We start from the raw sequence: 13,378 nt of genomic DNA, 5'->3' as shown, positions 1-13,378 counted from the left end.
GATCTCTGCAGCAGACACGTGGTGTGTGTGTGTGGGGGGGGTCTATAAGTAGCCTAAGCTTAGGGTAGTACCCTAGGGCCACTAGGGATGCACAGTATCTCATTGGCACATGTTTGGTGCCAGGGGTAGATCCCTAAGGGTGGGGGGGAGATAGAGTTACAGGTAACTCTCCAGGGGCGGGAGAGGTAGGAGCTCCTGGTTTCAGCTGAGGCTTTTTCTGGCTACAGTGTCTGGTTTGGGCCAAAACCCTTTCACTCTTGGATGTATCCCAAGAGTCATTTGTCATAATGAGCACTCGATACCCTTCTCAGAGCTGTATGCCGAGCACCAGGGTTCATCAGCTGAGCTCTAGCTTCCCTCCGCCAGGCAGAGCTGACGCAGGTGAAGGACAAAGGTTCCTCGCCTGGTGCTCTGGAAACAGCTCGGCCAGCAATGCACCTCGTTGCCCCGGAAGCATTTGCAGCCCTCGGGTACATGTGTACAGGATGGGGAAGCAGGCCTTAGTGAAAGTTTGCCCCGTGCTCTCGTGCCCCCGAGGCCGCAGTAGCCATCTAGGATCTTGCTCAGGTACTGCTGGTACTGCAGGTAGTTTTCTGCATGGTAGAAAGTCTGGCCCTCCCAGACATCTGTGGTGATTGGCCCAAAGCTGTGCTCTGACAGACTGTGGAGACAGGGACGTCTCAGGACCAGGGCTGAACACAGAACTCCTGGAGGAGGGAGAGGGTAGACAGGTGGGGCAGGCAGTGGATGGAGGCCTAGATTGTGCACTGGCGCTGCCCTTCCCAGTGTGTGATTCCACGTGGATACTTTTCCGCACGCTGCCTTGGTGGACCAGGTCTTAAAGTCAGGCATGAAACAAGTTTTAGACTCTAGTTTGTGCCCCGCCCACTGCCCACTGCTGCCCAGCATGCGCTGGGGCCCTGGCCGGCCCCACAGGGCAGGGACAGGCAGGGGCTACAGCCTAGTGGGAGCCATCCCTCTGCCTTCAGCTCAGGGACAGGGCCCAGCCCCTTGCAGGCTGCACAGAGGGGCAGGACCCCTGCTCAGAGGTCCAGGGAGCAGGGATCCCCTAGGGTCTGTGCTCTAAGTTCCAGGCTAGGGAGGCCAGGGAGTGAGGTCAGGGGAGAACGTGGCCTGAGGGCCTGTGTCAGCCCACTCCGCTCTCCATGACCCAGTTTAGTCCTGGTGACATTTGTGTTGATGTTAGCGCAAGCTGGAGAAGGTAAGCAGGGCCATTGGGGCAGGAGATGTAGGAGGAACCATAAGCTGCTCCCCACCAACATCAGAGGCTCGCTCTGCTTCAGATGGCAGCTGTGCCCTGGTTCTTGTTTAAGGTGGATCAGATCATTTGTGTAATGCCGCAGATGCCCCACTTCAGGTCCATTTGGGACAAGCAGGGGGAGGACTCTGGAGCTGCATTTCTCCCCAGGGGGCTGACAGCTCACTGGTTTCCTGTCGCTGGGTTGGCTGAGAAGGACAGGTCCATCCTTAAGGTTTGGCTGCTCTGAGCTGACCTTCCATGGCCTCTGGTGACTTCCTGAATTTCCAGCCTCAGAGATGGAATCGAGGGGGCTGGGGTTCTGCAGCTGGGCAGCCTTGAGTGTGTGATTGGGGCGGGCTCGAGACTGAGACAGAACTGTACTTCAGGATCTCAAGTGAAGGGGTTTCAGTGTAGGTCCTCAAAGTGCAAGTGTCATGAGAGACTCAGCAGAAGTGAGCTGGCTGTCCCAGACTCTCAGCAGCAGGAGGCCAAGAGCAAGGAGATGACTACATATTCCTGGAACCCAGGGGGATGGCAAGTGTGTGTCATGTGGAGGTTCAAGAAGGAACTGAGCCTGAAGGGGACATATCTGTGGGCAGCATGGGGGCCTAAACAAGATAGGGACACAATCAGGAAACCTGCTCACCTCCTGTCCTCATACCTGTGTCAGGACTTGTTGAAGGCAGCCCCAATGACACTGAGGATCCCGGGGAACTCGAGCTCTAGGACCCAGCCTGCGTCACCCCCAGGATGGACAGCAAGGGACCTGGACAGGGAATTGGAGGAATACAAAGGCTCAGTATTTTCTAGCACTTTCTCACGGAGGACCAAGTTGATCACCTGAGCCATCCTGACTTTCTGGAGTCCCACAGTCTCTGTATTCTCACACCTGAGATTGTGTGCTGGTGCTTAGTGCCACCTCTGCCTTTCTGATGCTCCCAGGGATGGTGGGGGCTGAGCATGAAGAAGCTGGGATTCTCAGAATTGAGGTTTTCAGCCAAGCTTTGGGAGGCAGAAGGAGGAGAATTAATTATTTTCCTGTACTGGGTTGGGCAGGCATCAGAACTCAGTAGATGGAAGTCATAAGGTTTGCCTTGAACTTTGGCTTCTCTTCTGCAAACCCTCTCTCCCTGCTGCTAGGGAGAACTATGAGACTGTTTGCAGTGAGTCCCTGAGCTCCCACAAGGAGCTTTCCTTAGCCCTTGTAATGGCCCCATAAGCATCTATTTCCCGAGATGCATCCCTTTCTGCAGGAGAAACAGGATCCTGATATAGTTCTTGGTACTGAACATCGTTCCAGGAAATACAACAGCAAAGATAGGAATCTAAGGTGCACTGTCAGGCTTGGTGTGGTTTGAAGCCAATCAAAAAATGATCTCATCTCTAGGGCAACTCTGGTAACCTATGGTAAGCAACACCAAAACAGTGAGTGAAATGATTACGTATCATTACCAAAATCAGTTACCTGTTAAAAGGAACTTTTCTTTTGCAATAGAATGCTCTGCTGGAAGAGGTCTTGAATGCAGTGGAATGTTTACAGAAATAAAAACAAAATGAAAACCCAAAAATCTCAGGACTTTAAAATTTCAACTCTGAGGTATAATCCAGGAATCAGAAAAGCTTTTAAAACTGACTTTAAGAAAATATGTTGCCTCTTGTACCAAAAGCCCAAACCAGAGTTGCCCCCTGAATGACAGCAGACCTTGGCCTCACAGTGACCTCTGTAGGTGCTGCTATGGGGCCTGCTAATTGGGAAGGAGGGTGACCATTGAAACCCCAGGGGCAGGAAGGATCAAAATATGTTATGTGCATGGACCATTATTCTGTATAACTCACATGCACTAAAAATCCCCAGGCTCTAGGCTCTCTACTCCTGGTTGGCTTAATCTGGATTATAACAGGCCTTGTCCCGTGACCTCTCTGTGCTTCTGGTCTCCTGCTCTTGCTGCTTCTCAGCCCCAGCCCACTACTCACTGCTGCCCAGGAGGCTTACCCAGACCACCGTCTCCATACGGAGGAGATAGCCAAGGGCACCAATCAAGGCTCCTCCCACAGAGAGGATCTGCCCTCACCACGTCCTTCAAGGCAGACCCCAAATGGGCCCATGGTAGCCCAAGCCCTTGTGCAAGGGCTCCTGCAGATGCAGGATGGAGATAGTGTCCCCTGTGTCAGCTGGCATAGGTGCAAGAGAGGCTTCTCTGCAGCCAAAGTCAATGGCAGGGCCCCAGCACCTTCGTATCCCTTACACTCACTGAAGCCCAACCTTAAATTTCCATTCCAAGTGGACCATTGCTTGCTGTGATAATCCTGTAGTGTAGCAGGAATTAAATCACAAGATCATTATTCTCTACTAAAATTTTTTTAAAAATTTAGAAAGGCAATTCACTTCCGATCCCTGGCCACCTACAGCCATCCTACCTGGCTTTTCAGGTGCTCTCATGTCCATTTCCACCATGTCCACATGGACAGACCCCAGGATTCATTGGGAGGAAGACACATGGCAGACAGGTGGTGGAGCACCAACCCCTGCACCCCGCTAATTTAACCTGGGTGTCAGTGGTCTACAACTGCCACACTCGTGTCACAGGACAGTAGCCACCTCTACGATGCTTGACAGATGTATTGGATGGGAGATGACACAGAACATCTTTGACATCCTGACAGTGGTGGCCTTGTGATTTGGGAAGGGGCGCATCACATTGGGAGTCAGCGACCCAGCACCAGTGTTTGTCTCCTTCCACTGAGCTCGCCTGGCCACCAAAGGGAGGAGGAAGTGAGCCTGCAGAGCGAGCCAGCGTTTCTGTCCTTGCACAGATGCGTTAGCGCTGTTTGATCTACAGATCACATGGGGGAACTGGTGATATGCCTTGCATTAGTCCGAGATCTGGGCAACGCCCCGTCTTGCCTTGAGCCCTGGTCTCCGCAGGAAACACTAGCAGCCACCTTAAATGAGTTGGAGCACTGTTTCCCAGTACACTGTGTACTATCCACGCAACCCAAAAGGGACCTCTCTCTGCCACATGTCCTTCATAGTGACACCAAGTGTAAAGGGCAACAATTTGTCCCTTTTCTAGGGAGGTCCAGATGTGTTGGTCCCTAAAATCTTTACTGATGTGTTATCACCCTGATTCTTACAGATTTCTCTCGCATCCTCTAGACTATGTGTGTTAGCAGCTCATACAAGGAACTTATCATTCCTTGTTCCCAGAGTATGATAAGCATCATATAGCATGGTGGACCAGTGTGACTCTGTACTGTCATGGACAGCAGGAGAGGTAGCAGATCCGGGATGAGACAGTGGATGTGAGCCACAGAGGTGTCCTGGTCAGTGAGTACTGACGTCATCTTCTTCCTTATCTGAGTCCTGTGTGCTGCATGTGTGCTGTGTGAGGATAGGATGTGGAGCCTCAGCTGGAGCTACCGTGTGATGAAATGCATGGCAGGATGTCACCATTTGCTGTGCCTCCCTGGGGTCTTGCAGAACGCATTCCAGTGAGCTGAGCTGGGATAGGATAGTCTCAGCCTCTTGTACCGTTAGGTCTCTGGGGCTGGAATGGTTCTGGCAAGTTCACCATGATTTCCATTACCTGGCATGGTGGCTTCTGGGATGTAATGCCTGCTTTCTCCCTTCAGACATGCTCCTGTTTTCTCAACCATCAATTCTCTTTGAGAATTACCTTGGCTGAATCGAGCCTATTCTATTTCCCAAGGTGGAGTTGGCCGCCTCCTGGGAAAAGCCTAACTTGAATGACTGACCAAGGCAGGGCATGTCGAATTAGTCCCTCACCCCAATTTAGGATAACTCTGGAAGGCCAGCCCAGTTGCAGAGACACCCACCTTCTCTGTCTGGTCCTGCTTTCTCCTCCCCCAACATGTTCATCCCCAGAGCACCCCCGTTTATCCCCCACACAATCGGATTCCCAGGAAACCCAAGCCAGCAGCTATCTTGGCCACCCAACAGTGGTCCTCTTTCTGTCATCCCTGCGTGGGGATCAGGGAGACACTGCTGCTTCTCCAGCCATCCAGTTCTCCTATTTGTGATCTAGTAAGAGGAGGAAGGAAAGGGGTAACTTCTAAATTCCAAGTCATAATCTCCCTCGTCATAAGCTCCAATTTGGACCAATGTCCCCTGAGTCTAGCCGCGGCCCTGGGCACTAAAGCATTTGCCCTGAAAGACTGGGGGATTCCCTGGGTGAGGGTCTGTGCTAGGCACTGAACCAGAAGGAGAACTGGAAACTTCTAGGGTAACAAAGAGAGACAAGACTTCCAGGGTAACGTAGGACTTAAGGTTGATCCAGACAAATTTCTTTGTTCATAGACAAGGAACCTGAGGTGATCTCCCCTTCAGCACTTTCCTAAGCCTCCCTTGGCCTCCCTGTCAGAGTTCAGAGTTCTCTGTCAGGTCCCCCATGTGCTGGTGTACCCCTTCTAGCCCTGTGTTAGATATTCCCCCATTGGGCCTGGTGATCAGGAGAACTGAGCCCATGCTTGACTTCCTGGGTTGCTATGAACTGATTGATGCTCCTAACTGCTTGCGCTGGAAGGGAGAGAACAGAGAGGAGAAAGGAGAAGGAAAATGAGGCTCTGATATCTGTATCAGATATACTCCATTTATCAGGTAAACTCCATTTATCAAGAAAGCATGGCAGCGAGCAGCACCTGAGACCCTAGGCCCAGCGCTAGGAGGCCCTGAGGGCCGCAAGTCAGGGAGCTCTTGGGGCTACCAGATAGGATGTAGGCTCTGCCTTCCTTCTGTGTCTCTTCTTGGATCCATGGAACAAATTGAGCCACAGACACAAACATGCCGGGCCTCCCCCGGGAGCCCGAGGTCAGGCCCCAGCTGAAGATGCCCACTTGGAAGAGCCTGCGGGTGCCCCAGTTAGCACACACCATGGGTGCCCCGCTGTCGCCCTGGGAATGAGCAAAGAGAAACAGACTATGAGCTTCCCAGGGAGCCTCCAGCCAAGGATACAGGGCCAGGGATCCCCGCCCCCAGGAATCCAGAGAGATGGTGCAGCTGTGAAGGGTCCCATCGGGGCTGAGTACCCTGCAGTTGCCGTTGGTATCCAGCTCTTGCCAGGCACAGAGCATCTTCTGGGACAGCTGCTCCACCTTTGCTGAGCACGCTTTCCAGCTGAGCTGTGTCACTCTCAGCTTCTGCAGCTGCATGTTCTGGCTACTAGACATGCCTGACCAAAGAAGGAAGCCAATGCATGTGGGTCAGGACATTGGCCACCAACAGTAACCAGCCTCCACTGAGCAGGGTGACAGCCCTGGGAGGCTGAAAGGTCCCATGAGTCACCTACTCACAGATGGCCTTGTAAGGTCCCACTCAGTAGCCCCAACAGGTGGCTCCTTGTTCAATGACTCAATGTAAGATGCTCCCTCCCTTCAGGAGCAGCCCACAAAAGCTACCACCCAACTCCTGCAGGGCACTAGGAGGCCCCTGAAGGGCCACTTTCCCCACAGCCAGCTTTTGCCTGTGCAGAGTAGAGAAGGGTCAACCTCAGGATCAAGGTGGCCGGGTCCTCTACCAAGCCAACTGGAAAAACCAGGACAATGACGTGACTGGGCGCATCATTGTGGGGAAGAAAACAGCCCTGATGCTCTTCCACATGGGAGATCCTGGCCTTTGTCCCACCCCACTCCTTTCTTTTCAGCCCGCTGTCCTGTGGGAACAGGGGTGGAGTCGTTAGTTCCTGAAGTCTAGAGAACCACTGGATAGATGATGGTGCACCAAAGAGCGGTTGGACACTGTCACACTTCCTGAAGGGATATTCTGAACAGTTTTATGGAGGTTCATGAAAATTGTCATTGCCACCCCATTTTGAGAATCTTCTATGTACCCAGCTCTTTTTATGCTATTTTGTTTTCCCAGCAATGGAGACTGAGCCCAGGGCCCTTGCACTAAGCTGCAGTCCTAGCCCCTTTCAGAATGCTTTGTCGCGAGGCAGGGTCTCACGACATTACTAAGTTGCCCAGGCTGGACCTCTGCTTCAGCTTTAGTTGTCCTGAGCTTTGAATGGGGGCCTGATTGTATAATTCTACTATTTTAAACTATGTCATTTATTTGAAGAGGTCACTACTGTCGTTACATAAATGGGAAAAGGTGAGGGAGGAGATGAGGAAGAGCCAAAGTCAGTAGAGCATTCCTCTTATCCCTGAGTGCTGGGAGGCTGAGGCAGGACTGCAAATTCAAGCCCAACCTGGGGAACTTGGCTACCTAGTGAGACCTTGTCTCAAAAAAGAAAAAGAAAGGAAGGAAGGAAGGATGGAAGGAAGAAAGAAAGAAAGAAAGAAAGAGAAAGAAAAGAAAAGAAAAAGGGAAAGAAAGAAAGAAAAGAAAAAAACCAGCTAGGACTGAGTTCCATCTCCAGTACTAACAGCAACAAGAAAGAAATGAAAGAAAGAAAGAAAGAAAGAAAGAAAGAAAGAAAGAAAGAAAGAAAGAAAGAATTTTGTGCCAACTTCAGATCCAAGTCTTCCCATCCAGGGCATCTCTCTGCCTACCCCAGGGCAGCCAGCTGTGGGCCTTCTAGGGGTCCTGAAAGGGAGACACATACCATACCCATAAGCTGATACCCACTCTGCCATCCAACAACGGTCCCAGGGCGCCTCCTTCCCCTGCAGGCAGACGGGCATTTTGAAGTGAGTGAACTGTACCGGTGTGGCCAGCAGAAGCAGGGCGAGGTCACTGTCCAGCTGGGGTGGCCTGTAATCTTTGTGAATAATGATCTTCTGCACCTGCTTTCTCTCCAAGCGGATGTCATGGAATGCTTTGGCTCCCATGACCACAGTGACATTTACCACCGCCATTTCAAATCTGAAGGATGAATATAAAAACATGTGTGCTAACAGTAGTCATGGGGTATAGAACAACCACAGAGTCATTCACGGCCCATAGAATTTACAGCTCTAGGTATGGAGAAATCAGAGTAGCGGAGTCCCCTGGTGGCCTTGGGAGTGGCTGGACATAGGGTAGGTAGTGGTGGGTTCCAGACCCAGCCAGTCTTGGAGCTGGTGGAACCAGCAGCCCAGGAAACCCCTGGCCAGTGGAAATGGAGTGGATCCACCCCAGAGAAGAGGACAGAGTTTCTCAGTGACTGAGTGCTTGGCTGTCTGGCACTCACACAGTAGGTGCCCAGCCAGTGTATGGACAGTGAACTGTCCAATGTGTTGCTTTCATGTCAGAGGACAGCAGGGAGAAAGGAAGCCATGCTGACACTCCAGAACTAGTGGCCCACCTTTGTACATGGCAGAGGAGGTGAAGAGGAGAGAGTGGGTGGAGAGCAGACACTCTGGGTCCAAAGCCACTGGAACACACCAGGTACCGAACCCATGGCCTTGGAAGCCTTGCACACTTATCCACTGAGCAACAGCCCAGACAACACGTAGAAGAGACATGGCATAAAAGACGACGGTGGTCCAGGAACTTACAGGGTCCTTGGGAAGCAATGTGCAGCCGTCAGGACCCACCACCGATGTATGATGGAGCCTCCGCAGAGGTGCCTCTGGGACATCTGGATACTCACTTGCCAGGGGAACTCGCCATCCTGGACTTCTAGCATCTCACGGAATGGCAGCCACGTTGAGTTGGGAAAGGCTGGTCTGTAGCCGCAGTGGACTGATTCTGAAGGAGGAAGGAGCCAGGGTGTTGTAGTCAGGGGTTGTGAGGAGAACAATTACAATCAGGATGCAGAATTTATAATATTATTTTATGATGGTCACTCAGAGTTAAACACAAAGAAGTGCAGGAAATCTGTCCTCAACACTAAAGACCTAGAATAAACCAAGGTCCTGGATCCCACAGCAATGTCCTGCATGAGTCCAGATGAAGACCTAGAGCCCATGACAATGGCTTCCACAAATCCAACTGGAGGTCTAGAGCCCACGAGAAGGACTCACGCCAGTCTGATTTACAGATCTGCTGGGAAGGTGCAAAGGTCAGCAGTGGAAGCCAGAAACACAGTGCCAGCAGCATGAAGGAGCTGTGCTGGTAGGTTGAGGAGCCAAGAAGTCATTCTTGAAATAAGGACTAGGGCTGCCCAGAAAAGCACCACAGCCATCCTCAGCAACAAGGAGGTCCCGAGCTTCTCTGACGATAAGAAGAATCGAGCACATGTCAGAAAACCAGTGGGACAAGCTTCTCCTGGAGATTAACCAGCACACATCTTCCCCTCCAGAGCCAAGCGATGCTCAATGTGAGGACCAGAGCTCCCCCAAAGTGAACCACAGCCACTCTCACCAACAAGGTCCCGAGCTTCTCTGATGATAATGGCCAGATGCATACTGGGAGGGCAAGCGGGACAAACTCCTCCAGGAGAACCAACGGCTCCAAACAGCAACACTTAGGGGAACCCACAACACCCCGCTGTCCCTCTCCATGTCTCCCTTTATGCTGGCAACTTTCCTCAGGCGGCCGTCTCCACTCAGCACCATGCTGATTTAATTCAACTGGTGTGAAGTTGACCACCACTTTTTAATCCATGACACAGGGGCATGTGAGCTGCTAAGGCAAAGCCTTGTCCCACACTCCTGACGCCTTCCTAGCGAAGGCCGGTACAAAGCCCAGAGAGGGCAAGGTAGTGGCCCAAGGGTGCAGAGCCAGAGAGCACGGGCAAATCTCACTCCCTTTAGCATCTGTTCCTCACTTTCTGGAAACGGAGATCCAGGAAGGCAGGCGAGCTCCTCCTGAAGGCATGTGGAGTCAAGTGACACAGGCGCCCTCCAAAAACGCTCCTGGACCATCAGGAGCCAGGCCCTGTGTGGTAATTTGGCCAGGGGAAAATTACAATGAACAATCACTAAGTAGAACCAGAAGTAAAGATGAAGAGCGAAGCTTTCTGATCTCACAGGAGCGGAGGGGAAGCCGGAAGGCAGGGGTCCTTCCCACCTGGGGCTCCATCTCAGTGGAGAGCTCTGCTCCCAACACACTGGGAGACGGCAAAGTCCGTTGGGTCACATGGCGAGAGCTCACCCTGAGGCAGACGGAAAGAAAAGGCAGCTCACACCAGCTCTGCCTGGGCGATGCGCAGGCAGGGGCGCCCTTTGCAGCGTGAGGCCACCCAGAAGCTAAGGCAGGGCAGTGCGTTGCTCCGGAGCCCTGTGGGTAGTCTGTCAGACCGAGGCCAAGGGCAAGAGTGGCTTAAGGTCTTCAGCTCTGGGGCTTTCTCTTGGCTGCCACAACAGAAACTGCACGTGGCCTCCCTGGGTGCAAAGGAGACAGGACCAGAGGGCTGGAGCGCTGCTTGTTTGGACTCTGTTTAAAATGACCACATGTGTCAAATCTTCAAGTTTGACATTACAGGCTTTTGAACTTAGAGGAGTCAACTTGCTGCAATAATAATTTAGGGACTAATAGACAGAGGCCATGGGGGCTTATTTATATAGCAGGGTTGCTAAAGTGGGGACAGGGCTGAGATCACCAAGCGACAGGTGGCTGAAGTGGAGCTCTGCTAGATGCCCCACACGTACCCGCTGCTGCAGGAGCAGGAAGTGGAAATTAGCTGCCTTCATCAGTGGCCCTCCAGCACTACTCACAGAAGGAGCTCAGTGCTGGGAGCTAAGGGGAACGATTAGAGTCCCGAGCAAGTGGAAAAGGAGGCTTTGGACCTGAGAGCTGATACACCGGAGGATCCACCTTATCAGGACCCAAAGGAGGTGTGTGGAGGGGGAGGGGGCACAGGGGATGGCACAGGTGACACAGAAAATAGACAAGGTCCCAATCCCAGCAAAGTGATTCCTGAAAGAATCCTGCAACGAGTCAGCCCGGGAAAATGAGAAGCAATGGAAAGGGGTTTGGTGTAGAAATAATACAATAAATATTACATACATGTAGAAAAGCACCTCAGTTCCCCAGGTAAAACTCTGACTTGCTTTGTTGGAATTGTAAAATACCTATGACTCTGAAGAAAGATGGCTTATAAATACACACATGCGCGCATTCTCACAATACACAATACCCCTCACAATACCTCAATCCGTATTGAGACTGACCACAATACATTGTTTTTAAATCTATTCAGAAATTAGAACCAATTTTATCTAACAAACCTGGAGTACTTTCGGGCTGTGGTATCATTTTACCAGAATGAAAGACACACTGACAACATCACTATTCTACAGTTCCTCATGGGTCAAAGTTCTGGAAACCAGAAACACACCGAAGATCCCTGCAACTCTCCACAGCTCAGAGGCAAATCCTGTGGCCCAGGCAGGCAATGCAAAGGAGACGGTTTATCCAGGTCACTTGTCCTTTCTTGGACAGGCTGCAGTGACGCCTTGACTTCGTGACACCTTTCCCGACCCTAATGTGGCTTCTCAGTGGTCAGGGTGAGGAAGCTGCCATCTCTGCAGGGAGATGTAGGGCCCCCTGACTCGGGAAACAGAAGAGGCTTTGGATCCAAGACAATCACTGCAAAGAGAGAAGAGCCCCAAATCCAGAGCTCCCCCTACACATGGGACAACCCCGCCTATGCTGGAGGAATGTCACCCCTGAGCCCACACCTCAGAAGGAGAATATTCCATGTCCCCAGGCAGACTAGACTGGGATGATAGGTGATCACCCTGCAGCCTCCAGGGAGAAGAGGGAACTTTGAGCTGGTGTAAAAGGGGCCACGTGGCAAGTTTCTACTATATCAGGCAGCAAAAGATAAGTCTGCCATGACCTGCCCTGAGTTAAAAACAAGCTTAAAAACGAAAATCATGCAAAACTACTCCAAAACGTAATGCACAAAAATATACCTAGATAATCCGTTTGTTTGGATAATCGCTAGGAGAAAGCAAATGAGAGCTCTTTCATACAAGGACATTTCAGAAAATGTGGAACATTATAAAGTAAAGCTTCTAAGAGGAAAGACTAAAATTAAAAAAAAAAAAACAGATAGAAACCAAGAAAAGGAAAGATCATTGAAAACTTAAGGTGAAAATTGCGGAACTATGCCAGCTGTGGCGTCCTTCTCTTGGAGGCTGAGGACAGGTGTGATGTCACCTGCCCTAAGAACCAGGGTGAGCGTGCAGCTGCTGGGCCAGTGCCAGTGCTGAGGAAGAGGAGGAAATGCAGGCTGGAGCTGGTGACAGGAGCATCCTGGGCTCTTGGCGCTTTGCGAAGGGGCGGATCCAGGTCTCCAGGGCCGAGGGCCTGGTCAACTCCTGAGACTTTGGCGAGGAGCCCTGAGGTCTGTACCCCCGCAGTGAGGCTGTGTGGGGAGTATCTCAGCTGCAAGTGGATCTCACTTTATATTTCCAGAGGTTGCTGCAGCAACCCTGATGATGACCACCTGTCATTTCTGTCTTGAGAAACTTCAGCTCTTCAGGTTCATCACGAAATAGGTTAACAGGTTGTTGGGAATAGTCACAGGGCTGCAGAACCCTAGAACTCTCTCCTTCTGTCCACCTACATTTTGTTGCTACCTTATCTAATGTCTTGCTGTTCACTCCCTTTGACCTTTCCAGCCTCCTGCGGTCAGGATCCCACCCTCCTTTTGAGACTGACCCTCTTGGCTTCTAGCTGTGGGTGGCAGCGTTGGCCTGTGTTTTCTGTATCTGCCTTGTTTCACCCAGTGTCCTCCAGTTCCATCTACTGTGCCACAAACGATGTGGCCCTTAGCTTACCAAATGGATTGTAAGTGTAAACGTAACATATAGAAGACATGAAATATCTTTTCCAACTTGGGGTGGAAATGTACATTTAGGAAGTGGAATGGTAAAAGTTCTGGAATAATAAACAGTTGACACATTTTGAATATTTACAGCACCAGGCACAGTTCTCAGAGCTGCATGCATATTTGATCCTCACAAACCCCTGAGATAATCATTTTACAGAAAGGGAACAAATACAGCTGTAGTAAGTAATTTTTCCTCAAATAGCAAGCACATGAAGAAATGTAATAACACAGTCTGACTTCAGAATTTATGCTACCCTCTCTTCAATGGATCTGATAATGCTCCTAATCTTGAAATGAGAAAGCCCTTTGATGTATCAAATAGAAGCCTAGAAGTACAAGTAAAAATATTGATAAGTTTATTACGTAAACTTTCAGTCTCAGTTTGGTCCACGGTAAAGCCAGGAGAGTACTAACGAATTAGGAGAAAAGATTTTACAACACAGAGAAGAGG

General features: G+C 51.0%; 1 protein-coding gene across 1 annotated transcript; it reads right to left on the bottom strand.

The window, feature by feature from the left end:
* Positions 1-5,893: 5,893 nt before the first annotated feature.
* Positions 5,894-8,062, bottom strand: Prss51 (serine protease 51). Its single transcript, XM_003479700.3, has 3 exons — positions 7,825-8,062; positions 6,308-6,450; positions 5,894-6,172 (listed from the first exon to the last, which is right to left on the bottom strand). Exons 1-3 carry the CDS (start codon positions 8,048-8,050, stop codon positions 5,894-5,896), a joined length of 648 nt encoding a protein of 215 aa, XP_003479748.3. The 5' UTR covers positions 8,051-8,062.
* Between the last annotated feature and the right edge of the window lie 5,316 nt (positions 8,063-13,378).

Source organism: Cavia porcellus, unplaced genomic scaffold (assembly GCF_034190915.1).
Source record: "Cavia porcellus strain 051 isolate PalLab524CR breed Dunkin Hartley unplaced genomic scaffold, mCavPor4.1 scaffold_24, whole genome shotgun sequence".
NCBI lineage: Eukaryota > Metazoa > Chordata > Mammalia > Rodentia > Caviidae > Cavia > Cavia porcellus.
The sequence above is the reverse complement of the archived record's forward strand: the minus strand, read 5'-3'. Positions and strand labels throughout refer to the sequence as shown.

Coding starts and splice junctions, on each gene's coding strand:
- Prss51 (XM_003479700.3), bottom strand. CDS start 8,050: ATGGGAGCCAAAGCATTCCATGACATCCGCTTGGAGAGAAAGCAGGTG. Junction 6,451..7,824: donor GGTATCAGCTTATGGGTATG/GTATGTGTCTCC, acceptor TTCTTTGGTCAG/GCATGTCTAGTAGCCAGAAC. Junction 6,173..6,307: donor ATACCAACGGCAACTGCAGG/GTACTCAGCCCC, acceptor GCTCATTCCCAG/GGCGACAGCGGGGCACCCAT.